Source organism: Anomaloglossus baeobatrachus, chromosome 6, assembly GCF_048569485.1.
Source record: "Anomaloglossus baeobatrachus isolate aAnoBae1 chromosome 6, aAnoBae1.hap1, whole genome shotgun sequence".
In the NCBI taxonomy this organism is placed as follows: Eukaryota; Metazoa; Chordata; class Amphibia; order Anura; family Aromobatidae; genus Anomaloglossus; species Anomaloglossus baeobatrachus.
In genome coordinates, this window is record NC_134358.1 from 78,909,085 (window position 1) to 78,931,757 (window position 22,673).

The following is a 22,673-nucleotide window of genomic DNA, read 5'->3' on the forward strand; positions in this document are numbered from 1 at the left end:
GGGGTGTCCCTCCTTCCCTGCAGGTCTCTATAGCCCTCCAGTTCCCGCTCTTTTATAGGAACGCCCTCTTCTCAGGCAGAGTTCACTCTGCTCTGGGACATCCTGCAACTCTGCATCTCTGCTGAGGTGCTGCGACTGGGGGGACCGGGCTTCGGGATCTGGAGGGCACACAACACCCGCGCTCAGCGGTCTGGTAAGCCACAGCCGGTCTCCAGTTGTGGACCTCTGTATATTCTCCCTGGGGTTCATTCTCTGCAAAGCCCCCACTCCAGCAGCATGTCTCACACAAGGAGCAAGGCTCCAAAGCTTTATTCTGCATGCACTGCATGTAAGCTCTGCTGCCTGAGCCGAGCACCTATCCACATTGTGATGTCTGCTCTAACTTGGCGGTGCCACAGCCCGGAGTCTCACCCCCAGTGGTCTCTCAGGCTGCTGCTGCACCTGTGATTGAACCCCCGGCCTGGGTAGAGTCCTTTTCTAGGTCCATATCCCAGTCATTTGCTGAGTCCATGGGGTTTTTGTCCAGGACTTTGATGAATATGCATCAGCCCCCCTCACAGGGTGCCTCTAATACTCTTGACAGAGGACTCCTATCCTCTGACCTCCGTCCATCGGAGCTCACGGAGGATTCATCATCTGATCCCAGACCCCGTCCTTCTAAGAGAAGGCGCAGGGTTTCCTCCCCCTCCCCATCCCACGGCTCTGTCTCAAGAGCTGACTGTCAAGATGAGGAGGATGCCCTCACTGGGGCTCGGAGGCTATGTATCCCATCGATTTCTCTGAGGGTGACTCAGATCTTAGTGATTTGATTGCTTCTATTAATTCTGTGCTGGATCTCAATCCGCCAGTGTCAGAGGAGCAACTCTCTTTGGCAGAAAACATCAGTTTACCTCGCCTAAGAGAGTGAAGAGTGTGTTCTTTAACCACTCCAGTTTTCAGACCGCTGTGACCAAACCCAGGGCCTGCCCTGACAAACGCTTTCCAAAGCGTGGTTCTGATGACCGGTTTCCATTTCCACCTGAAGTGGTCAAGGGTGGGTCTCACTCCCCAAAGGTAGACCCTCCGGTGTCTAGGCTATCAGCCCGGACCGTTGTGTCGGTGGCTGACGGCACCTCACTTAAGGATTCCACTGACCGTCAGATTGACCTTCTGCCAAATCTGTGTATGAAGCTGCGGGGGCCGCGTTTTCCCCGACTTTTGCAGCAGTGTGGGCTCTCAAAGCCATCTCTGCTTCTCTAGAGGAGGTGCATTCCCTCACCAAGGAATCTATGCCTGAGATGGTTACCTTAACTGCTCAGGCTTCAGCTTTTTCATCCTATGCCATGTCTGCCATGCTAGAGGCTGCTCACCGCACTGCGGTGGCTTCAGCTAATTCTCTTGTTATCCGCAGGATTTGTTGTGGCTTCGAGAGTGGAAGGCAGATGCTTCTTCCAAGAAGTTTCTTGCTGGGCTCCCTTTTGCTCGGTTCACGGCTGTTTGGTGAACAGTTGGATGAAAATCATTCAAAGAAGCTACTGGCGGGAAGAGTACTTTCCATGCGACAAAACCAAGACCAGGAAACCCGCCCCAGGGTAGGAATCAATCGAGGTTTCGTTCCTTTCGTTCCTCCAACTGGTCATCCTCTAAGCCTTCCGCCTCGTCCGCTAACTCAGCCAAGGATCAAAAATCCAACTGGCGCCCAAAAGCGCGTCCGCAGAAGACCGCAGGAGGTTCTGCCACTAAGGCAGCTTCCTCATGACTCTCGGCCCGCTCCAGCCACGTCCTTAGTCGGTGGCAGGCTCTCCCACTTTGGCGACGCTTGGTTAAAGCAAGTCTCCGATCAGTGGGTGAGAGACATCATATCTCACAGCTACAGGATAGAATTCTCTTCCAGCCCTCCAAACAGATTTTTTCTCTCAACTCCCCCCTGCTCCAAGGCCGCCGCCTTCTCGCAGGCCGTGGCGTCCTTGCAGGCAAACGGAGTGATTGTCCCAGTTCCCGCTAAGGAACGGTTCAGAGGTATTTACTCAAATCTCTTCCTAGTTCCAAAAAAAAAGGACGGTACCTTCCGGCCCATCCTGGATCTCAAGCTTCTCAACAAGCATGTCCGGGTGCGGCATTTTCGCATGGAGTCTCTGCGATCAGTCATTACCTCTATGACCCAAGGGGAGTTCCTGGCGTCCATCGACATCAGAGATGCCTATCTACATGTGCCAATCGCAGTGTCACATCAGCGTTGGTTACGTTTTGCGATAGGAGAGGATCATTTCCAATTCGTGGCTCTCCCCTTCGGGTTAGCCACGGCCCCTCGGGTATTCACCAAGGTCATGGCGGCAGTGATTGCGGTCCTGCACCTCCAGGGGTTAGCAGTGCTTCCTTATCTGGACGACCTTCTGGTCAAGGGTACATCCAGCGCAGACTGTCAGCGGAGTGTTTCGGTCACTCTCACCACCCTAGCCCAATTCGGGTGGATTGTCAATCTTCCCAAATCCACTCTTGACTCCGACCCAGAGTCTCACGTACCTAGGGATGCAGTTTGAGACTTTGCCGGCACTTGTGAAGTTGCCCTTAGACAAACAGCTGTCACTCCGGTTGGCGGTGCGCTCTCTCCTGAGGCCCCGCCGTTATATCCTCAGGCGTCTGATGCAGGTGCTGGGTCAAATGGTGGCCTCCATGGAGGCGGTTCCCTTTGCCCAGTTCCATCTGCGTCCTCTGCAGCTGGACATTCTCCGCTGTTGGGACAAGCGGCCTTCCTCCTTACAGAGGTTAGTGGCTCTGTCGCCACGGACCAGGAGCTCTCTTCAGTGGTGGCTTTGACCCCTCTCCCTGTCCCAAGGGCGCTCCTTCCTGACTCCGTCCTGGGTGATTCTCACCACGGATGCCAGCCTATCCGGCTGGGGAGCGGTACATCTCCACCACAGAGCACAGGGCACTTGGACTCCGTCCGAGTCAGCCCTTTCAATCAATGTGCTGGAAACCAGAGCTATGCTTCTAGCTCTCCTAGCCTTTCACCACCTGTTGGCGGGCAGGCACATTCGAGTCCAGTCAGACAACGCGACAGCGGTTGCCTACATCAATTACCAAGGCGGGACACGCAGCCGCCTGGCAATGTTGGAGGTCCAACGCATTCTTCAATGGGCGGAGGACTCAAAGTCCACCATATCCGCAGTCCACATCCCTGGCGTAGAAAACTGGGAGGCAGATTATCTCAGCCGTCAATCTGTGGACGGTGGCGAGTGGTCCCTGCACCCGGCAGTGTTTCAGTCAATCTGCCGCAAGTGGGGCACTCCGGACGTGGACCTAATGGCATCCCGTCACAACAACAAGGTTCCGGTTTACGTGGCTCGCTCCCACGATCCTCAGGCCTTCGCCGCGGACGCTCTGGTTCAAGACTGGTCCCAGTTTCGTCTGTCCTACGTGTTTCCCCCTCTAGCTCTCTTGCCCATAGTCCTACGCAAGATCAGAATGGAGGGTCCGTCGAGTCATCCTCATTGCACCGGACTGGCCCAGGCGAGCTTGGTATCCGGACCTGCTCCAACTGTCCGTGGAGATGCCGTGGCATCTTCCGGACCGTCCAGACCTGCTCTCGCAAGGTCCGTTTTTCCGCCCGAATTCTGCGGCACTCAAATTGACGGCGTGGCTCTTGAGTCCTGGATTTTGACGGCTTCTGGTATTCCTCCTGAAGTCATCTCCACTATGACTCGGGCCCGTAAGTCTTCCTCCGTCAAGATCTATCACAGGACTTGGAAAATTTTCCTGTCCTGGTGTCGCTCTTCCGGCCATTCTCCTTGGTCATTCTCGTTGCCGACCCTTCTGTCTTTTTTACAGTCCGGTCTGCAGCTAGGACTGTCCCTCAACTCTCTCAAGGGACAAGTCTCAGCTCTATCAGTGCTGTTCCAGCGGCGTCTCGCCCGGCTGGCTCAGGTCCGCACCTTCATGCAAGGTGCGTCTCACATCATTCCGCCTTATCGGCGGCCTGGATCCCTGGGATTTTAACTTGGTCCTCACGGTATTGCAGAAACCCCCTTTCGAGCCCCTTAGGGAGGTTTCTTTGTATCGTCTTTCTCAAAAGGTGGCCTTTCTAGTTGCCATAACTTCTCTCAGGAGAGTCTCTGATTTGGCTGCGCTCTCCTCGGAGTCACCTTTTTTGGTTTTTCACCAAGACAAGGTAGTTCTCCGTCCGACCCCGGACTTTCTTCCTAAGGTGGTCTCTCCCTTCCACCTTAACCAGGATATTTCCTTGCCTTCCTTCTGTCCGGCCCCTGTTCATCGCTTTGAGAAAGCGCTGCATATTCTAGATCTGGTGCGTGCTCTCCGGATCTATGTGTCTCGCACCGCTGCGCTTAGGCGGTGCACCTCTCTTTTTGTGCTAACCACAGGGCGGCGCAAGGGTCTCTCTGCTTCTAAGCCGACCTTGGCCCGTTGGATTAGATCGACCATTTCGGACGCCTACCAGAGTACTCAGGTGCCTCCCCCGCCGGGGATCAAAGCACACTCGACCAGAGCTGTCGGTGCCTCTTGGGCTTTTAGGCACCAGGCTACGGCTCAACAAGTCTGTCAGGCTGCCACTTGGACTAGCCTGCATACCTTTTCGAAGCACTACCAAGTGCATGCTCATGCTTCGGCAGATGCGAGCTTGGGCAGACGCATCCTTCAGGCGGCTGTCGCCCACTTGTGAAGTTAGGCTCCGCCTACTTCTTAGTTTTTTCTGTTTATTCCCACCCAGGGACAGCTTTGGAACGTCCCAGGGTCTCCCAAAGGAACGATAAAGAAAAAGAGAATTTTGTTACTTACCGTAAATTCTTTTTCTTATAGTTCCGTATTGGGAGACCCAGCTCCCTCCCTGTTGCCTGTTGGCAATTTTCTTGTTCCGTGTGTTATCACCGGCTGTTGTCGTGGATAGAGTCTCCGGTTGTTCCGGTTCTTACTCGGTTCTACTTTTGGGTGGCTATTCTCCTTCAGCTTTTGCACTAAACTGGCTAGGACTGGCTACCAGGGGGTGTATAAGCTCAGAGGGAGGAGCTACACTTTTAAGTGTAGTACTTTGTGTGTCCTCCGGAGGCAGAAGCTAAACACCCATGGTCAGGGTCTCCCAATACGGAACTATAAGAAAAAGAATTTACGGTAAGTAACAAAATTCTCTTTTTTTCTGTGTTTTCACTGCTTTAGTCCAGGATCACATTCGATAAAATATGTTCCTTTTATTTCCTTCCAGCTAACGGAGCTGAATACTTTCTTCTTGAAGCATATCTTCGTATTCCAAGCCAGTCATCCGTTGAGCTGGTGCCGGATTCTTTTTATTGGGATCATTACAGCTCCGACCGTCAGGTAATGGATAAGATGGATCGTAAATGAAATGCCCAGAGTATGGCTTCTCCTTCCCGACCCACACATGCCAACCTAGAGGTCCTAAAAGGTCCAGATCGTTTCCGGTTATTGAAGTGGTGACCTTTCTGGAGATATTCGGAGAATCCGTGACAAGAATAGGCCATCATTTTATATGATATAAATATTCCATGAAAAATGAAACTCATATGGGTGGATCTGTCTAGATGATTATTTTATTGCAGCTTGCAGGCGTCGCTTTTTCTGATAGACGTATGGTGATTTATTAAAGGATTTGTCCAGGAATAAGATATTGATCCCTTACCCTCAGAACAATATCTGATTGGTGGGAATCCGACATCAACCACCAATCCGTTTCGAGCAAGAAAAGGGGCTGTTCTGCAGCACCCGGCGGCAGCGACTACACATGTTAAGTATTTACATCCAGATATAGTCAATGGGTATGTTGGGATGGACCCCCACAGATCTGATATTGAGGACCTATCCAAAAGATAGGACATCCGTATCATATGACCAGACCCCCAGAATGAAAGGGGCCAGTGAGCAATAGAAGAGAATCTAAAGGGGTTTCTGGGACTTTAGGTGATACTCTCACCCATCCATTGATCAGTGGGGTACTGGTAGTTTGGCCCCATTGATCTGACATTTACTCTTATGGATATGTCATTAATGATAATAAGGCTGGAAGCCCCTGTCTAGCAGATATACAGGCCAAATTGTGCAAAACCTTTAATGAAACCTGTGAAGATCTGAGGTTGTGGACTGTGTTAATTGCCTAAGCAGTTTAGTGATGCAACAATAGTTCTTCTACTCCTCCAGATGATAGATATCCATGATGGTCCTTAGGATAGTTCCTCAAATCCAGATGATCTTAACAATGGTCTTTACAGGCAACCTGTCACCAGTTTTGGGGCCTATAAGCTGCGGCCACCACCAGTGAACCCTTGTATACAGCATTCTAGAATACTGTATATAAGAGCCCAGGCTGCTGTGTAGGACGTAAAAATCACTTTATAATACTTATCTAAACTGGTCGCTGCGGTGGAGTTGAGTCAGAGAGGCGTCTCCGGTGCCGGCGCCACCTCTTTCGGCCATCTTCGTCCTCCTTCTGAAGCCTGTGTGCATGACGCGTCCTACATCGTATACTCTTGCCGGTCCCGCGCACTACAGTACTTTGATCTACCCTGCTCAGGGCAGACCAAAGTGCGCCTGCGCAGGATCTCAGTGTCTGCAAGTGTGTATGACGTAGGATGCGTCATACACGCCACCTTCAGAAGAAAAACAACAAAGATGGCCGAAAGAGGAGGCGCCGGTCTCGGAGAACGGAGACACCTATCCGATCGGTCTGCACCGGAGTGACCTCCTAGGTGAGTATTATAAAGTGTTTCTTTATCGTTCCTAAGGGAGACCCAGACATTGGGTGTATAGCTTCTGCCTCCGGAGGACACACAAAGTACTACACTAAAAAGTGTAGCTCCTCCCTCTGAGCATATACACCCCCTGGAGAACTAGATCTAGCCAGTTCATTGCTTTGTGTTCAGGAGGCATACATCCACACATGCATTCTCATCTGATTTTTCATTTTTGGAAAGATTTTGAAAAAAAGCGGGTCCAAGTCTGGACCCCCGGCATGTCCCTTCTCACCCCACTGTGTCGGCGGTGTTGTTAAGGTTGATTCCAAGGCTGGAGCCTTACATGCCGCGCTCCTTCACCATCCCTCGGGCTCTGGCTTGAAGTGGGAGCCAGCACGGTTCTCCATGCTTTGCAGGAGACCGGTCTCCATCCGCAGCCCTTCAGGATCCTGCTGGACGGAGCACTCATCCCCAGGGACATGGCCCTGCGTCTCAGCAAGCTAAGTACCTGAGACGTTTATGTTCTGGGGGTCCCTGTACTTTATTATGTGGGGAGAGTGTGCTGAGTGTTTTTTTTGACATTTCCGGCGGGTTCTCTGGCTGTCGCCTGAGAACCGCGCCGATGGTGCCTGCGCGTCGGCCGCACCGCTCAAATTTAGGCCCCGGCTTCGCCGGAGGCCTACTTTCGGTTTCACTGCCCTCGCATGTCATTCATGCAGAGGGACAGTGTGGCTCCGCCCAGCGGCCGTTCTGCACAGGGGAGAGACACTCCTCACTGAGTACATGTCTCCTCCCCTGTAAGTCTCTTTGGCCCTCCAGATCCCGCTCTCAGGGTTGGCCCCGCCCCCTCTCCTCGCTCCGGCGCCATTTTATCAGCGTTTTCTCTGCAATCAGCACTGGCTGCAGCATCCCTGCTGAGGTGCTTGGGGGTCCGGGCTTTGGGATCTGGAGGGCACACAACACCGCTCCAGCGGTCTGGTAAGCCACAACCTCTGGTTGTGGGCCTCTGTATATACTCTCTGGGGGTCACTCTGGCAAGAGCCCCCACTTCAGCAGCATGTCTCACACGAGGAGCAAGGCTCCAAAGCTATATTCAGTATGCACTGCATGTAAGCTCGTGCTGCCTGAACCGAGAACCTATCCACATTGTGATGCCTGCTCTAACCTGACAATGCCTCAGCCTGGAATCGCCCCCCCAGTGGTCGCTCCGGCTCCTGTGGCTGAACCCCCGGCTTGGGTAGAATCCTTCTCTAGGTCAATCTCCCAGTCTTTTGCCGACTCCATGGGACAGCTGTCCCGGACTTTGCTGAACATGCATCAGCCCCCTTCACAGGGAGCCTCTGCTGCTAGGGCTCTCTCAGCGGAGCTCACAGAGGATTCATCATCTGGTCCCAGACCCCGTCCTCCTAAAAGGAGACGCAGGGCTCCCTCTCCTTCCTCGTCCCGCGGCTCTGTTTCAGAAGCTGACTCGCCGGGCAAGGAAGATGCCTTTACTGGGGGCTCGGAGGCTACCTCCATGTGCCCCATTGATCTGTCCGAAAGTGTCTCAGATGTTAGTGATTTGATTGCGTCCATTAATTCTGTACTGGACCTCAATCCGCCAGTATCAGAGGAGCAACCCTCTCTGGCAGAAAAGCACCAGTTTACCTTGCCTAAGAGGACAAGGAGTGTGTTCTTTAACCACTCCAGTTTTCAGGCCACTGTGACCAAGCCTAGGGCCTGTCCTGACAAACGCTTCCCAAAGCGTGGTTCTGATGACCGTTTTCCCTTTCCACCTGAGGTGGTCAAGGAGTGGGCTCATTCACCAAAGGTAGACCCCCCGGTGTCTAGACTCTCAGCCCGGACCGTTGTATCAGTGGCTGATGGCACCTCTCTTAAGGATTCCACTGACCGCCAGGTCGACCTTCTGGCCAAATCTGTATATGAGGCGGCAGGGGCCTCGTTCTCCCCATCTTTTGCAGCAGTGTGGGCTCTCAAAGCCATCTCTGCTTCTCTAGAGGAGATGCATTCCCTCACCAGGGACTCTATGCCCGGAATGGTTGCCTTAACTTCCCAGGCTTCAGCCTTTTCATCCTATGCCATGTCTGCCATGCTGGAGGCTTCTCACCGCACTGCGGTGGCTTCGGCTAATTCCCTCGCTATCCGCAGGATCTTGTAGCTTCGAGAGTGGAAGGCAGATGCTTCTTCAAAGAAGTACCTTGCTGGGCTCCCTTTTGCTGGGTCCAGGCTATTCGGTGAACAACTGGATGAAATTATTAAGGAAGCTACTGGCGGGAAGAGTACTTCCATGCCACAAACTAAAACCAGGAAACATGTCCAGGGTAGGAACCAGTCGAGGTTTCGTTCCTTTCGTTCCTCCAACTGGTCATCCTCTAAGCCCTCGGCCTCGTCCACTAACTCAGCCAAGGACCAAAAATCCAACTGGCGCACAAAGGCGCGTCCACACAAGATCGCAGGAGCTGCTGCCACTAAGGCAGCCTCCTCTTGACTATCTGGCCACGCCAGCAACGTCCTTAGTCGGTGGCAGGCTCTCCCACTTTGGCGACGTGTGGTTTCAACACGTCTCCGATCAGTGGGTGCGGGATATCATCTCCCACGGCTACAGGATAGAATTCTCTTCCAGCCCGCCAAACAGATTTTTTCTGTCAACTCCCCCCTGCTCCAAGGCCGCCGCCTTCTCTCAGGCCGTGGCATCCTTGCAGGCCAACGGAGTAATTGTACCGGTTCCCGCCCGGGAACGGTTCAGAGGTTTCTACTCAAATCTCTTCCTAGTCCCCAAAAAGGACGGTTCCTTCCGGCTCATCCTGGATCTCAAGCTTCTCAACAAGCATGTTCAGGTGCGGCATTTTCGCATGGAGTCTCTGCGATCAGTCATTGCCTCAATGACCCAAGGGGATTTCCTGGCATCCATCGACATCAGAGATGCCTATCTGCATGTGCCAATTGCAGTTTCACACCAGCGTTGGCTACGTTTTGCAATCGGAGAGGAACATTTCCAATTCGTGGCTCTCCCCTTCGGGTTAGCCACGGCCCCTCGAGTATTCACCAAGGTCATGGCAGCAGTGGTTGCGGTTCTGCACCTCCAGGGGTTGGCAGTGATTCCTTACCTGGACGACCTTCTAGTCAAGGCTTCATCCAGCGCAGACTGTCAGCGGAGTGTCTCGCTCACTCTCGCCACTCTAGCCCAATTCGGGTGGCTTGTCAATCTGCCCAAATCCACTCTGACTCCGACCCAGAGGCTCACGTACCTAGGGATGCAGTTCGAGACTCTGCTGGCACTTGTGAAGCTGCCCTTAGTCAAACAGCAGTCCCTCCATCTGGCGGTGCGCTCTCTGCTGAGGCCCCGCCGTCATTCCATCAGGCACCTAATGCAGGTGCTGGGTCAGATGGTGGCGTCAATGGAGGCTGTTCCCTTTGCCCAGTTCCATCTGCGTCCTCTGCAGCTGGACATTCTCCGCTGTTGGGACAAGCGGACTTCCTCCTTGCACAGGTTAGTGGCTCTGTCGCCACAGACCAGGAGCTCTCTTCAGTGGTGGCTTCGGCCCCTCTCTCTGTCTCAGGGGCGCTCCTTCCTGGCCCCGTCCTGGGTGATCCTCACCACGGATGCCAGTCTATCCGGCTGGGGAGCGGTATGTCTCCACCACCGAGCGCAGGGCACTTGGACTCCGTCTGAGTCAGCCCTCTCGATCAATGTGCTGGAAACCAGAGCTGTGCTTCTAGCTCTCCTAGCCTTTCACCACCTGTTGGCAGGCAAGCACTTCCGAGTCCAGTCAGACAACGCTACAGCGGTTGCCTACATCAATCACCAAGGCGGGACACGCAGCCGCCTGGCAATGTTGGAGGTTCAACGCATCCTTCAATGGACGGAGGACTCCAAGTCCACCATATCCGCAGTCCACATCCCAGGCGTGGAAAACTGGGAAGCAGATTATCTCAGCCGTCAAACCGTGGACAGTGGCGAGTGGTCCCTGCATCCGGCAGTGTTTCAGTCAATCTGCCGCAAGTGGGGCACTCCGGAAGTGGACCTAATGGCATCCCGTCACAACAACAAGGTTCCAGTTTACGTGGCTCACTCCCATGATCCTCAGGCCTTTGCAGCGGACGCTCTGGTTCAAGATTGGTCCCAGTTTCGTCTGTCCTACGTGTTTCCCCCTCTAGCTCTCTTGCCCAGAGTTCTGCGCAAGATCAGAATGGAGGGCCGTCGGGTCATCCTCATTGCTCCGGACTGGCCCAGGCGAGCTTGGTACCCAGACCTGCTCCATCTGTCCATACAGGTGCCGTGGCATCTTCCGGACCGTCCAGACCTTCTCTCACAAGGTCCGTTTTTCCGCCAGAATTCTGCGGCTCTCAGATTGACGGCGTGGCTCTTGAGTCCTGGATCTTGACGGCTTCTGGTATTCCTCCTGAAGTCATCTCCACTATGACTCGGGCTCGGAAGTCTTCCTCGGCCAAAATCTATCACAGGACTTGGAGAATTTTCCTGTCCTGGTGTCGCTCTTCCGGCCATGCTCCTTGGCCTTTTTCCTTGCCGACCCTTCTGTCCTTTCTACAGTCCGGTCTGCAGCTAGGACTATCCCTCAATTCCCTCAAGGGACAAGTCTCGGCTCTGTCAGTGCTGTTCCAGCGGCGTATCGCCCGGCTGGCTCAGGTCCACACCTTCATGCAGGGCGCGTCTCACATCATTCCGCCTTACCGGTGGCCCTTGGATCCCTGGGACCTCAATTTGGTCCTCACGGCCTTGCAGAAACCCCCCTTTGAGCCTCTTAGAGGTTTCTTTGTTTCGTCTTTCACAGAAAGTGGTCTTTCTAGTGGCCATAACTTCCCTCAGGAGAGTCTCTGATTTGGCTGCGCTCTCTTCGGAGTCACCTTTTTTTGGTTTTTCATCAAGACAAGGTGGTTCTCCGTCCGACTCCGGACTTTCTCCCTAAGGTGGTTTCTCCTTTCCACCTTAACCATGACATTTCCCTGCCTTCCTTTTGTCCGGCTCCTGTTCATCGCTTTGAAAAAGCGTTGCATACTCTGGATCTGGTGCGGGCGCTCTGGATCTATGTGTCTCGCACCGCTGTTCTTAGGCGGTGCACCTCTCTTTTTGTGTTAACCACAGGTCGACGTAAGGGCCTCTCGGCTTCTAAGCCGACCTTAGCTCGTTGGATTAGGTCGGCCATTTCCGATGCCTACCAGTGTACTCAGGTGCCTCCCCCGCCGGGGATCAAGGCACACTCGACCAGAGCGGTCGGTGCCTCTTGGGCTTTCAGGCACCAGGCTACGGCTCAGCAAGTCTGTCAGGCTGCCACTTGGACTAGCCTGCATACCTTTTCAAAGCACTACCAAGTGCATGCTCATGCTTCGGCAGATGCGAGCTTGGGCAGACGCATCCTTCAGGCGGCTGTCACCCATTTGTGAAGTTAGGCTCTGCCTACTTCTCAGTTTTTCTGTTTATTCCCACCCATGGACTGCTTTGAGACGTCCCAATGTCTGGGTCTCCCATAGGAACGATAAAGAAAAAGAGAATTTTGTTTACTTACCGTAAATTCTTTTTCTTATAGTTCCGTATTGGGAGACCCAGCACCCTCCCTGTTGCCTGTTGGCAGTTTCTTGTTCCGCGTGTTATCACCGGCTGTTGTCGTGGACAGAGTCTCCGGTTGTTCTGGTTCTTGCTCTGTCTTTACTTGTGGGTGGCTATTCTCCTTCAGCTTTTGCACTAAACTGGCTAGATCTAGTTCTCCAGGGGGTGTATATGCTCAGAGGGAGGAGCTACACTTTTTAGTGTAGTACTTTGTGTGTCCTCCGGAGGCAGAAGCTATACACCCAATGTCTGGGTCTCCCAATACGGAACTATAAGAAAAAGAATTTACGGTAAGTAAACAACATTCTCATTTTTTATGTTGTACACAGCGGCCTGGGCTCTTATGAATTTGAATGCTGTATATAAGAGCCCACTGGTGGTGGCTGCAGCTTATAAGGCCCAAAACTGATGATAGATTCCCTTTAAGATAGTTCCTCAAATGCAGGCGACGATTATCATAACTGTAGCACATGTATCCAGCTCCAAGCGCTGTAGTCCATTCACGGGCACCAAGACCTGGCCACCGCAACAGATCCTCACCCCTTCACTTCCCAGCACCAAATCACTGACCAAACATGTGGCTTATTGTTCTCCCTCTACTGGGATCAGCCCCTTGGATGGGCAGAAGTCCTCAGCACACCCACCCCTTATACATTTTTTTTCATGTAATTCCAAGTATGGAGAAGAGCAGTCTCTGGCCAGTTTGCAGGCTGGGGTATCAAGAGCCCCCCCTGCAGAGGTGAATGATAGACGCACAACCCACCACCAGCAGGACAATGAATACTACTGCATGCCTGATAACATTAGAGTCTATGGAGGCCAACTAGGATGACACACTGTTATAACCCCTTCCCCCTTCTAATTGTGTAGCTTAAACTGACAAGAAAGGGACACACAAGCGACATTACACATCTTTGCCCGAGTCATGTCTGTAGAGTCTTCACTTGGAGATGTCTCTATCTCCCGCCTCGTGTTCCAGTGTCCTTTGAGATCCGATCTTCTGGTCATCCACATCTTAGTAGTTATGTTCATGTGTTTCAAGCAGTGAATTTCCATGGGTCTTGTGTTGGAGATTTATTCACTTTTTTTTTTCCCCACTCCTCTTGTACCTCCCTTTCTATATATCCAACGCTATGAGTCGCACTAACCGTCCATTCTTCTACATTTTACAGGCAGTACTACGCATATCTTACAGATACACAGTGCAAAAGAGTCGGTACACAGTGCTGGGTGTTTGGGTGAGTACATGAATCTTTTATCAGAACTTTGCATTGTGCTGTCCCTCTCTTATTCCTCCTGGCAATGCATGAATGAGGCCGCAACCAGGTGTTGCAATTCCTCTTCTTAATTGGGTTTGTACCTACAGCCAGCATCTGTGGGTAGGAACACAATCCCCTGATCGAGGCGAATGCAAATAGCAATGAAGGCCATTAATAAATGGTGGCAGGAGGAGGGGGATAGCTTGGCCATGACCATAAATGTTGCATCCTAGACATGTTGTCAATGGGATCAATACATTCAATTATATGATGTATTGCTTACCCTGAATTATGACCCACAAAGGGCCCCCGTAAGTATTCGGGTTAGGCAAACCTGCTACTTTTCATCTGGACCGGAAAGCTGACCCGTTGTTTTCTTAGATCGAAATGTCTAAAGATGCTTGTTCTGTTTTTGTCATCAAAAAACTTTTTAGCTTTTTTGATAACGCGGATAATACAGTCGCCAGTTATACCCAAACCAAGATGGACCTTACTAAAGAGGTGGTCAGCTACTGTTTTTGATGGGCTATCTTTAGGGCAAGTGATCAGATTGGTGGGGGACCGACACCTGGAGTCAAGGGGTTCTGCCCAGATTTGCCTGTTAGTACAGAAGCTGTGACACCAGTGCGATCCCAGCCAAGGTTGCAACATCGACGAACAGTAAGAGCCATTATCGACCAACACTCAAAGCTTCGGGAAGGGAAAAATCTACGGAGAGTCAAACGCAAGAGCCGCAAAGTGGTGATCATGATCCAAAAGTGACTTTGGGACAACCCAATAGGGCAGGGGTGGGGAACCTTTTTTCTGTCGGGGGCCATTTGGAAATTTCTACCAACCTTCGGGGGCCGCACAAAATTATCTTAGTTTAAATGACCCTGCTATATTGGGTGAAGCAATTAATTAACTGGGGGCTTGGGGCACAGACACCACACGCGGGGCTGGGGGCACAGACACCACACGCGGGGCTGGGGGTACAGACACCACACGCGGGGCTGGGGGCACAAACACCACACGCGGGGCTGGGGGCACAGACACCACACGCGGGGCTGGGGGCACAGACACCACACGCGGGGCTGGGGGCACAGACACCACACGCGGGGCTGGGGGGCACAGACACCACACGCGGGGCGGCACAGGCACCACACGCGGGGCTGGGCGGCACAGGCACCACACGCGGGGCTGGGGGGCACAGACACCACACGCGGGGCTGGGGGGCACAGACACCACACGCGGGGCTGGGGGGCACAGACACCACACGCGGGGCTGGGGGGCGGCACAGGCACCACACGCGGGGCTGTGGGGCGGCACAGGCACCACACGCGGGGCTGTGGGGCGGCACAGGCACCACACGCGGGGCTGTGGGGCGGCACAGGCACCACACGCGGGGCTGTGGGGCGGCACAGGCACCACACGCGGGGCTGTGGGGCGGCACAGGCACCACACGCGGGGCTGTGGGGCGGCACAGGCACCACACGCGGGGCTGTGGGGCGGCACAGGCACCACACGCGGGGCTGTGGGGCGGCACAGGCACCACACGCGGGGCTGGGGGGCGGCACAGGCACCACACGCGGGGCTGGGGGGCGGCACAGGCACCACACGCGGGGCTGGGGGGCGGCACAGGCACCACACGCGGGGCTGGGGGGCGGCACAGGCACCACACGCGGGGCTGGGGGGCGGCACAGGCACCACACGCGGGGCTGGGGGGCGGCACAGGCACCACACGCGGGGCTGGGGGGCGGCACAGGCACCACACGCGGGGCTGGGGGGCGGCACAGGCACCACACGCGGGGCTGGGGGGCGGCACAGGCACCACACGCGGGGCTGGGGGGCGGCACAGGCACCACACGCGGGGCTGGGGGGCGGCACAGGCACCACACGCGGGGCTGGGGGGCGGCACAGGCACCACACGCGGGGCTGGGGGGCGGCACAGGCACCACACGCGGGGCTGGGGGGCGGCACAGGCACCACACGCGGGGCTGGGGGGCGGCACAGGCACCACACGCGGGGCTGGGGGGCGGCACAGGCACCACACGCGGGGCTGGGGGGCGGCACAGGCACCACACGCGGGGCTGGGGGGCGGCACAGGCACCACACGCGGGGCTGGGGGGCGGCACAGGCACCACACGCGGGGCTGGGGGGCGGCACAGGCACCACACGCGGGGCTGGGGGGCGGCACAGGCACCACACGCGGGGCTGGGGGGCGGCACAGGCACCACACGCGGGGCTGGGGGGCGGCACAGGCACCACACGCGGGGCTGGGGGGCGGCACAGGCACCACACGCGGGGCTGGGGGGCGGCACAGGCACCACACGCGGGGCTGGGGGGCGGCACAGGCACCACACGCGGGGCTGGGGGGCGGCACAGGCACCACACGCGGGGCTGGGGGGCGGCACAGGCACCACACGCGGGGCTGGGGGGCGGCACAGGCACCACACGCGGGGCTGGGGGGCGGCACAGGCACCACACGCGGGGCTGGGGGGCGGCACAGGCACCACACGCGGGGCTGGGGGGCGGCACAGGCACCACACGCGGGGCTGGGGGGCGGCACAGGCACCACACGCGGGGCTGGGGGGCGGCACAGGCACCACACGCGGGGCTGGGGGGCGGCACAGACACCACACGCGGGGCTGGGGGGCGGCACAGACACCACACGCGGGGCTGGGGGGGGCTGCACACGGGACACGGGGGGGGGGGGCTGCACACGGGACACGGGGGGGGGGTCTGCACACGGGACACGGGGGGGGGGCTGCACACGGGACACGGGGGGGGGCTGCACACGGGACACGGGGGGGGGGCTGCACACGGGACACGGGGGGGGGGGCTGCACACGGGACACGGGGGGGGGCTGCACACGGGACTGGGGGAGTGCACACAGGACTGGGTGATGGGCTGCACATAGGATTGTGTGGGGGTGCACACAGGACTGGGGGGGGGGTGCAAACAGGATTGGGGGGGTGCAAACAGGACTACTGGGTGATGGGCTGCACACAGGACTGGGGGAGGGGTGCACACAGGACTGGGGGAGGGGTGCACACAGGACATTGGGGGGCACTGCGCTGAGAGTTTCATGCAACTCTGGGGGAGAGGGTTTACAGAACTGGTGTGGGGAGGCACAAAGCATTGGGCAGGGCACATAGCAGCAGAGGGTCGGCGCTGGACTCACAGCAGCATCGCATTCACATCACCGGAGTGCAGGAGCCGGACACACTGCATCAGAAGGAGAAGGCAGGCACTGATCTCCGGAGGGCAGGGGGCGTGCACACAACGCTGGAAGCTGTGAGGCTGCTGTGGACCCGCCCACAATTGGCACTGGCCGACGGGAGAACACATTGCAGCACAAACAGCAATGTGTGGATTTAAAGGGCCGGCGGCAGCAAGACCGCGGTGACAGCACCAGCACTGCCTCCCCCGGGAATCTGCCCGGGGGCCACATAAAAGGTCATGGCGGGCCGCATGCGGCCCGCGGTCCGGAGGTTCCCCACCCCTGCAATAGGGACATCACACCTTCCGACCAGTGACTTTGTTCTGCTGCTTTGGGAACTCGAAATTTTCATGATCAAATGAATCCCTGGACTTCACCTGGGACAGAAAAACCGGCCATTGTGTATAACCTTTTAGGGCACGTGGACCTCAAGAAGAGAGGGTCTACATTCTGAGACCCCATGTTGTTATGAGGTAGAGCTTAGAGACGCCTTTCCTACCACAAGCTCAGGGCACGCTGGGAGTTGTAGTCTCATCAGAGACAGTGCTCTCGTGTTGCACATTGATTATATAGCTGGATATTTATGTAAATGGAAATATAACTAGCAGATATTGAAAATTAATTATTTGACTGGAACTCGTTTATTTGGGGTTTAGGAGCAGGCACTCACATGAAACGGATAGTCACTCTGTGATGACCTCCAGATACTTATTGTAACCTAGTTATTGGGAATCGGGGCGCAGAACTGGTTAATAACCACCTCTGCCTTCTGGATCTTAAATGTGGAGAACTGTCCCGAGACGTTGGTTAGTATATAAATCGGGACCATATCTATTAATGAACAGACTGCAATCCTAACATGTTAGATGTCCTCCTCATCAGCGTTCATTTCTGTTACAGAGCCATTGCCTTCCTAGAAGCAATCGTGTGTATTAAGTTTGGGCAGGACCTGTTCTCCAAGACCCATCTGCTGTACGTGGTGCTGTGGCTCCTGTGTGTGGTAGGTTGTTATTATGTATGAAATGGCATATAATCATACTATGCAATATACTTTACTGCTCAGATGTGCCCCGATGTCCTGTGTACGGTGCCCCTCTGGTGGTCCTGGCAGCTTCACTCCAGTGTTGGCTTTGCAAAGGAAGTGAGAAGGTGACCAGCGCAGTGTGAAGGGGCTGGCTTTGTGGCTCATTATAGTATCTAAGCCAGTCCCCTTCTCTATCACATCTGCTGAACATGCCAGGGGTCTAACGTCGTATTAACCGTCATTTCCCACTTCTCTTCTTCCAGTCTCCATATACAATGGATTTCACTTAATCAGTCATGTTGTCCTTGGTGAATGAATGACATTGCTATTGTCACGTCACTATGATACTAAATGTATTTTCTCAATGTCCGTTGCAGGCGATTACAACTTTCCTCTGCCTCTATGGGATGGTGTGGTACGCAGATCACTGTGGACAAAGACAGAAGGTGCGATATCATGGCACAACATATTAGCTGCAGAGATCCCCTATAACGCCTTTGTACCTGATAACATAAAGTGTGATAACGTATGGAACGCCCTCTATTCAGGGTTGATGCAGGTTGTACTATGCAGCCAGCACCTAGAGTCATGGCCAAAAGTATTGACACCCTTCAAATTGTTCCTAAAAGTGAAGTGTTTCTCCCAGAAAATGATTGCAATTTGTCGTACACATTTATTTCCCTTGTGTGTATTGGAACAACACAAAGTGGGAAAAAAAGACACATTGTGCATAATTTCACACAAAAGTCCAAAATAGTCCAGACCAAATTGTTGGCGCGCTTAGCTTAATATTTGATTGTACACCAATTGGCATAAACTGCAATCAATGACTACCTGTAACCGTCCACAAGATTCTTCCTCTTCTCAGCTGGAATTTTGGACTGTTCTGGTGCCTTCTCGCAACAGCAATTTCAAGATTTCTCCACAGGTTTTCAATGAAATTTAGATCCGGACTCATTGCTGCCTCTTCAGAACTCTCCAGTGCTTTGTTTCCATCCATTTCTGGGGGCTTCTTAAAGTATGTTTGGGGTTATTGTGCTGCTGGAAGACCCATGACCTAGAAGTACCCCCAGCTTTCTAACTTTGGGCACTACATTGCCACCCAAAATCCTTTGGTAATCTTCAGATTTCATGATGTCTTGCACACAGTCAAAAGCAAGGCAGAAAAACAACCTGAAAACATATTTGAACCTCCACTATAATTGACTGTAGGTACTGTGTTCTTTTCTTTGTAGGCCTCATTCAATTTTCGATAAACAGTAGAATTATTGTCAAGGGAGAAATTTAGGTAAGACTGCTAATGGAGTCTTTGTTCAGGGCACCAGAGGCACGGGACCAAATTAGCTATCTGTACAGATATAATAAATGACTCGGAAAACAATGACCACAGAGACTGTGTTCACTCTTTGAGCCAGTATAGGCAACTGACTCGTGTAATGAATAGTTCAGATATTCGTATAACATTTCAGCCTTCAGATATGTATAAAGTATCAAAATCTGTCTTTTCTCATACATCGAAGCCATATAGGGAGGTTTGGGAGGTGCGTAGGAACATAGAAACACACATTTTATCCCACAGATATCACATTCCTTCTTTGTGTGAAACCACTGATAAGACTTTCACTTATCATTATGAAGGCCTTCACTTTTCATTGTTCATTCTGGCCTCATCATTTTTGGTTAACCCTTTCTTGAACATACAGCTTAGAATCATATTATGGCTTCTGTGCGATTGTCATATAGACACAGATAATTATGCAACGACCTCTATATTTTGATTATTTGCACAAACAGATAATCTTATTACATCTGAACAAACAACCTATAGCACAGGTTACCCTCACATTGTGTTTTACCAAATAGCTCTGTCTTGGTCTCATCTCCTCACAAGACACTTTCCCAGAAGGATTGTGGCTTACTCACATACATTTTGGTAAACTGCAGTCTAATTTTATGTCTGTGTCGGCAGTGGGGTCCTCCTGGGTCTCCTGCTATAATATTTCATTTCATTTCATTTCATTTAAATGTGGACTGATAATTCGCGCTGGCACTGATACATCCTGAGGCAGCAGGACAGCATGAATTTCTTTGGAGCTTGATTGGGGCTGCTTATCACAATATGGTTGTGTTGCAACTTTTCATCAAATTTTCTCTGCCATCCACATCCTGAAAGATTAGCTACAGGTCATGGGTTGTAAACTTCTTGATTATGTTGTGCACCATGGACAAAGACGCATCAAGATCTCTGGAGATTAATATTTTTCAACAGTTTTGGTTCTCAAGTTCTCAGTCAGTTCTCTTCTCCTCTTTCTGTTCTACATGCTTAGTATCGCACACCCAGACACACAATGCAAAGATTGAGTCAACTTCTCCCCTTTTTATCTGGTTTCAGGTGTGATTTCCATATTGCCCACACCTGTTACTTGCCAGAGGTCAGTTTGGACGGGCATCACATGCTTGAAATAAAGTTGTTTACCCACAATTTTGGAAAGGTGCCAACAATTTTATCTGACCAATTTTTGGAATTTTTAGTATCCTTATGTCCAACTTGCCTTTTTTTTCAATTTTTTTTTTTTTTTCGCGTGTTGTTCCAGTACACACAAATGAACTAAACCATTATATGGCAAAACATGTGTAATTCCTATAATTTTCTCCAAGAAGTACTTCATTTTCTGGAATAATTTCAAGGATGCCAACACTTTCGGCCACAGCTGAACCTCCGAACAGCAGCAATCAGTTCTAGCTCCGATCTCTGTTGTGTTAGTTAATACCACCACCTTCCTTAGTAGCTACGCTGCATTTTAAAGAGAGGTATATTATGCCCTGACCCACCTACATATCATCCCCCCCCCCCCCCCAAAAAAAACCAAAACGTTTTGAATACCTCCCGTGCTGTATGCAAATGTGACCAGTCCGGTAGGTGTCATTGTAGCAGTTCCTGTCCCTCTTGTCTGCTGATAATCGCCATCTTCCCGATGTGATTGATGTGGACGACTCCTGCATCATCCACATAGCCGGACAAAATCTCGCGCATGGAGATCGCAGTTGGCGCAGGTGCACTTTGCTTTGCCCTGCTGCAGGCAGAGCCTGAAACCTAACTGCGCACGCGCTGGCAGCAGTGCAGGGCAAATTGCGCCTGTGCCAACCGCGATCACCCTGCGCAGGCGTGAGATTATGTCCAGCTATGTGGATGACGCAGGACGCATCATTCATATCGGGAGGACGGCGATTACCAGCGGAGAAGAGGGACAGGAGCTGCTGCAAAGACACCCATCGGGTTGGATCTGTTGCATTTGTATACAGCGTGGGAAGTATTCAAAAGGTTTTTTTAGGAATACACAGGGGGGTCAGAGCATAATATACCACTTTTTGGAATGCAGCTTAGGTGCTAAGGAAGGTGGTGGAACTAGCTCATACACTGAAAAACTGGTGACCGGTTCCCTTTAAGACTTAAAGGGGTTGTCCAAGTAATCCACTGTGTAAAATGAAAAAAAAAAACAAAAACCTTGGTCTTCCACATGCATGACAATGTTATTCCATGTAAGCACTGCAGCCAATCGGCGGTCAAAGGTGGGCTGATTCATCCACACGTCCATCGGACATTCCAATATCGGTGGAAGGAAATGTGAGCGTTAAAGCCCCTTAACGGGTGCTGATTGGCTGCAGTGCTAGGACGGCATAATAATGTCTCACAAGCATTGAGACTTGGCGCCAATATCACTGGAATGGTGACAGTAAAGAGCTTTGGGAGCGTCCTGTGTTGCTGCTGTTACTTTTTGGTTTGTTGTGGGGGGGGGGGGAGCAGAGGACGTGGCTGCGTTTTGTGGACGTCCCCGATGTCTTATAATATCTAATGGTTTCTGTCCCTGACACTTCCTCTTTGTTCCTGACTCTTTCCAGAGCTTCTCTGAGTGTGAGGACAGCACCTATAACACTGATGTACCCTGGTATCACACAGAGAAGGCGGGTAAGTCCTATCTTTCCAGAATATATAAAACTGCTAGCTTTAAAATAGATCTAAAAATTATTTGGTGATTGGGGTTTGGTTTCAGACTTTGCCTCCCATGTGTTTAGAAAAAGAAAAAAAAAAATCAAAACTGTACTTTACTTACCATCCCCGGGTCCAGTACTGAGTGTCTTCTGCTGGTCCCAGTGTCTTATTGTCTGTAGCGCTGGTATCACGTTGATAGCGCTACAGCAAAGCAAAGGCCTGAGTTCATGGCATCTGCTGCTGAGAGCCACTGAGCTCACTGAATGGCTGCAGCGCTGTCAACACTGCAGATCATAGCAGAAACCTGGAGTAGCTGTGGACCCAGGGAGGGTAAGTACAGCACAGTTGTAAAAAAAAAAAAGGAGAAGAGGGGTATTCTGAAACCAGATCTTTCGGTAACTATCTGAGGTGATGATAAACCGGGCGTCTGTGTCTTTTTGGACAAGGAAGGTGAACAAAAAGCAGTAAATAAAGTGGGCAAAAATTGTGCGCAATCGTAAAGGGGGCTCGGTGCTGCCCTGTGCAGTGTTACTGGGGGTCGCCAATGAATGGGTCTAGTCACAAGCCCCTCCATCAGCTGCAGGCAGGGGAGAAAATGGGGCGGCAAAATAGAAATCACAGTATATTAATAAGTACAGTAGTAGGAACAAAGCATCAGATCATTTATTGGAGACATATTTTGGCGAAATCTTATTATGAGAATGAAAAAACTTCCTTTTTTTTTCTTTTTTTTTTTACTTTTTTACCTTTTTTACAAATAGGATACAATCCAGTGTTTTTAGTAAGAAGTCTGAAGATAATACATGGATTGAATATTAATACAGGGCGTCGAGGGTTTAATAACAGATTTGTGCCTTTTTATGTAATTTTCTTCGGCGCTCCATTGGGAGACCCAGACGATTGGGTGTATAGCTACTGCCTCCGGAGGCCACACAAAGCATTACACTAAAAAGT

General features: G+C 52.6%; 1 protein-coding gene across 1 annotated transcript in view; it reads left to right on the forward strand.

Moving 5' to 3' along the window:
- PTDSS1 (phosphatidylserine synthase 1) overlaps window positions 1-22,673 on the forward strand; it is an 83,672-nt gene that overhangs the window by 50,277 nt on the left and 10,722 nt on the right. Inside the window, exons 8-12 of the mRNA XM_075353060.1 lie at window positions 5,195-5,307; window positions 13,416-13,481; window positions 17,605-17,704; window positions 18,106-18,174; window positions 21,629-21,695. Coding sequence (XP_075209175.1) covers window positions 5,195-5,307; window positions 13,416-13,481; window positions 17,605-17,704; window positions 18,106-18,174; window positions 21,629-21,695 — 415 coding nt within the window. The remainder of the gene's footprint in view (window positions 1-5,194; window positions 5,308-13,415; window positions 13,482-17,604; window positions 17,705-18,105; window positions 18,175-21,628; window positions 21,696-22,673) is intronic.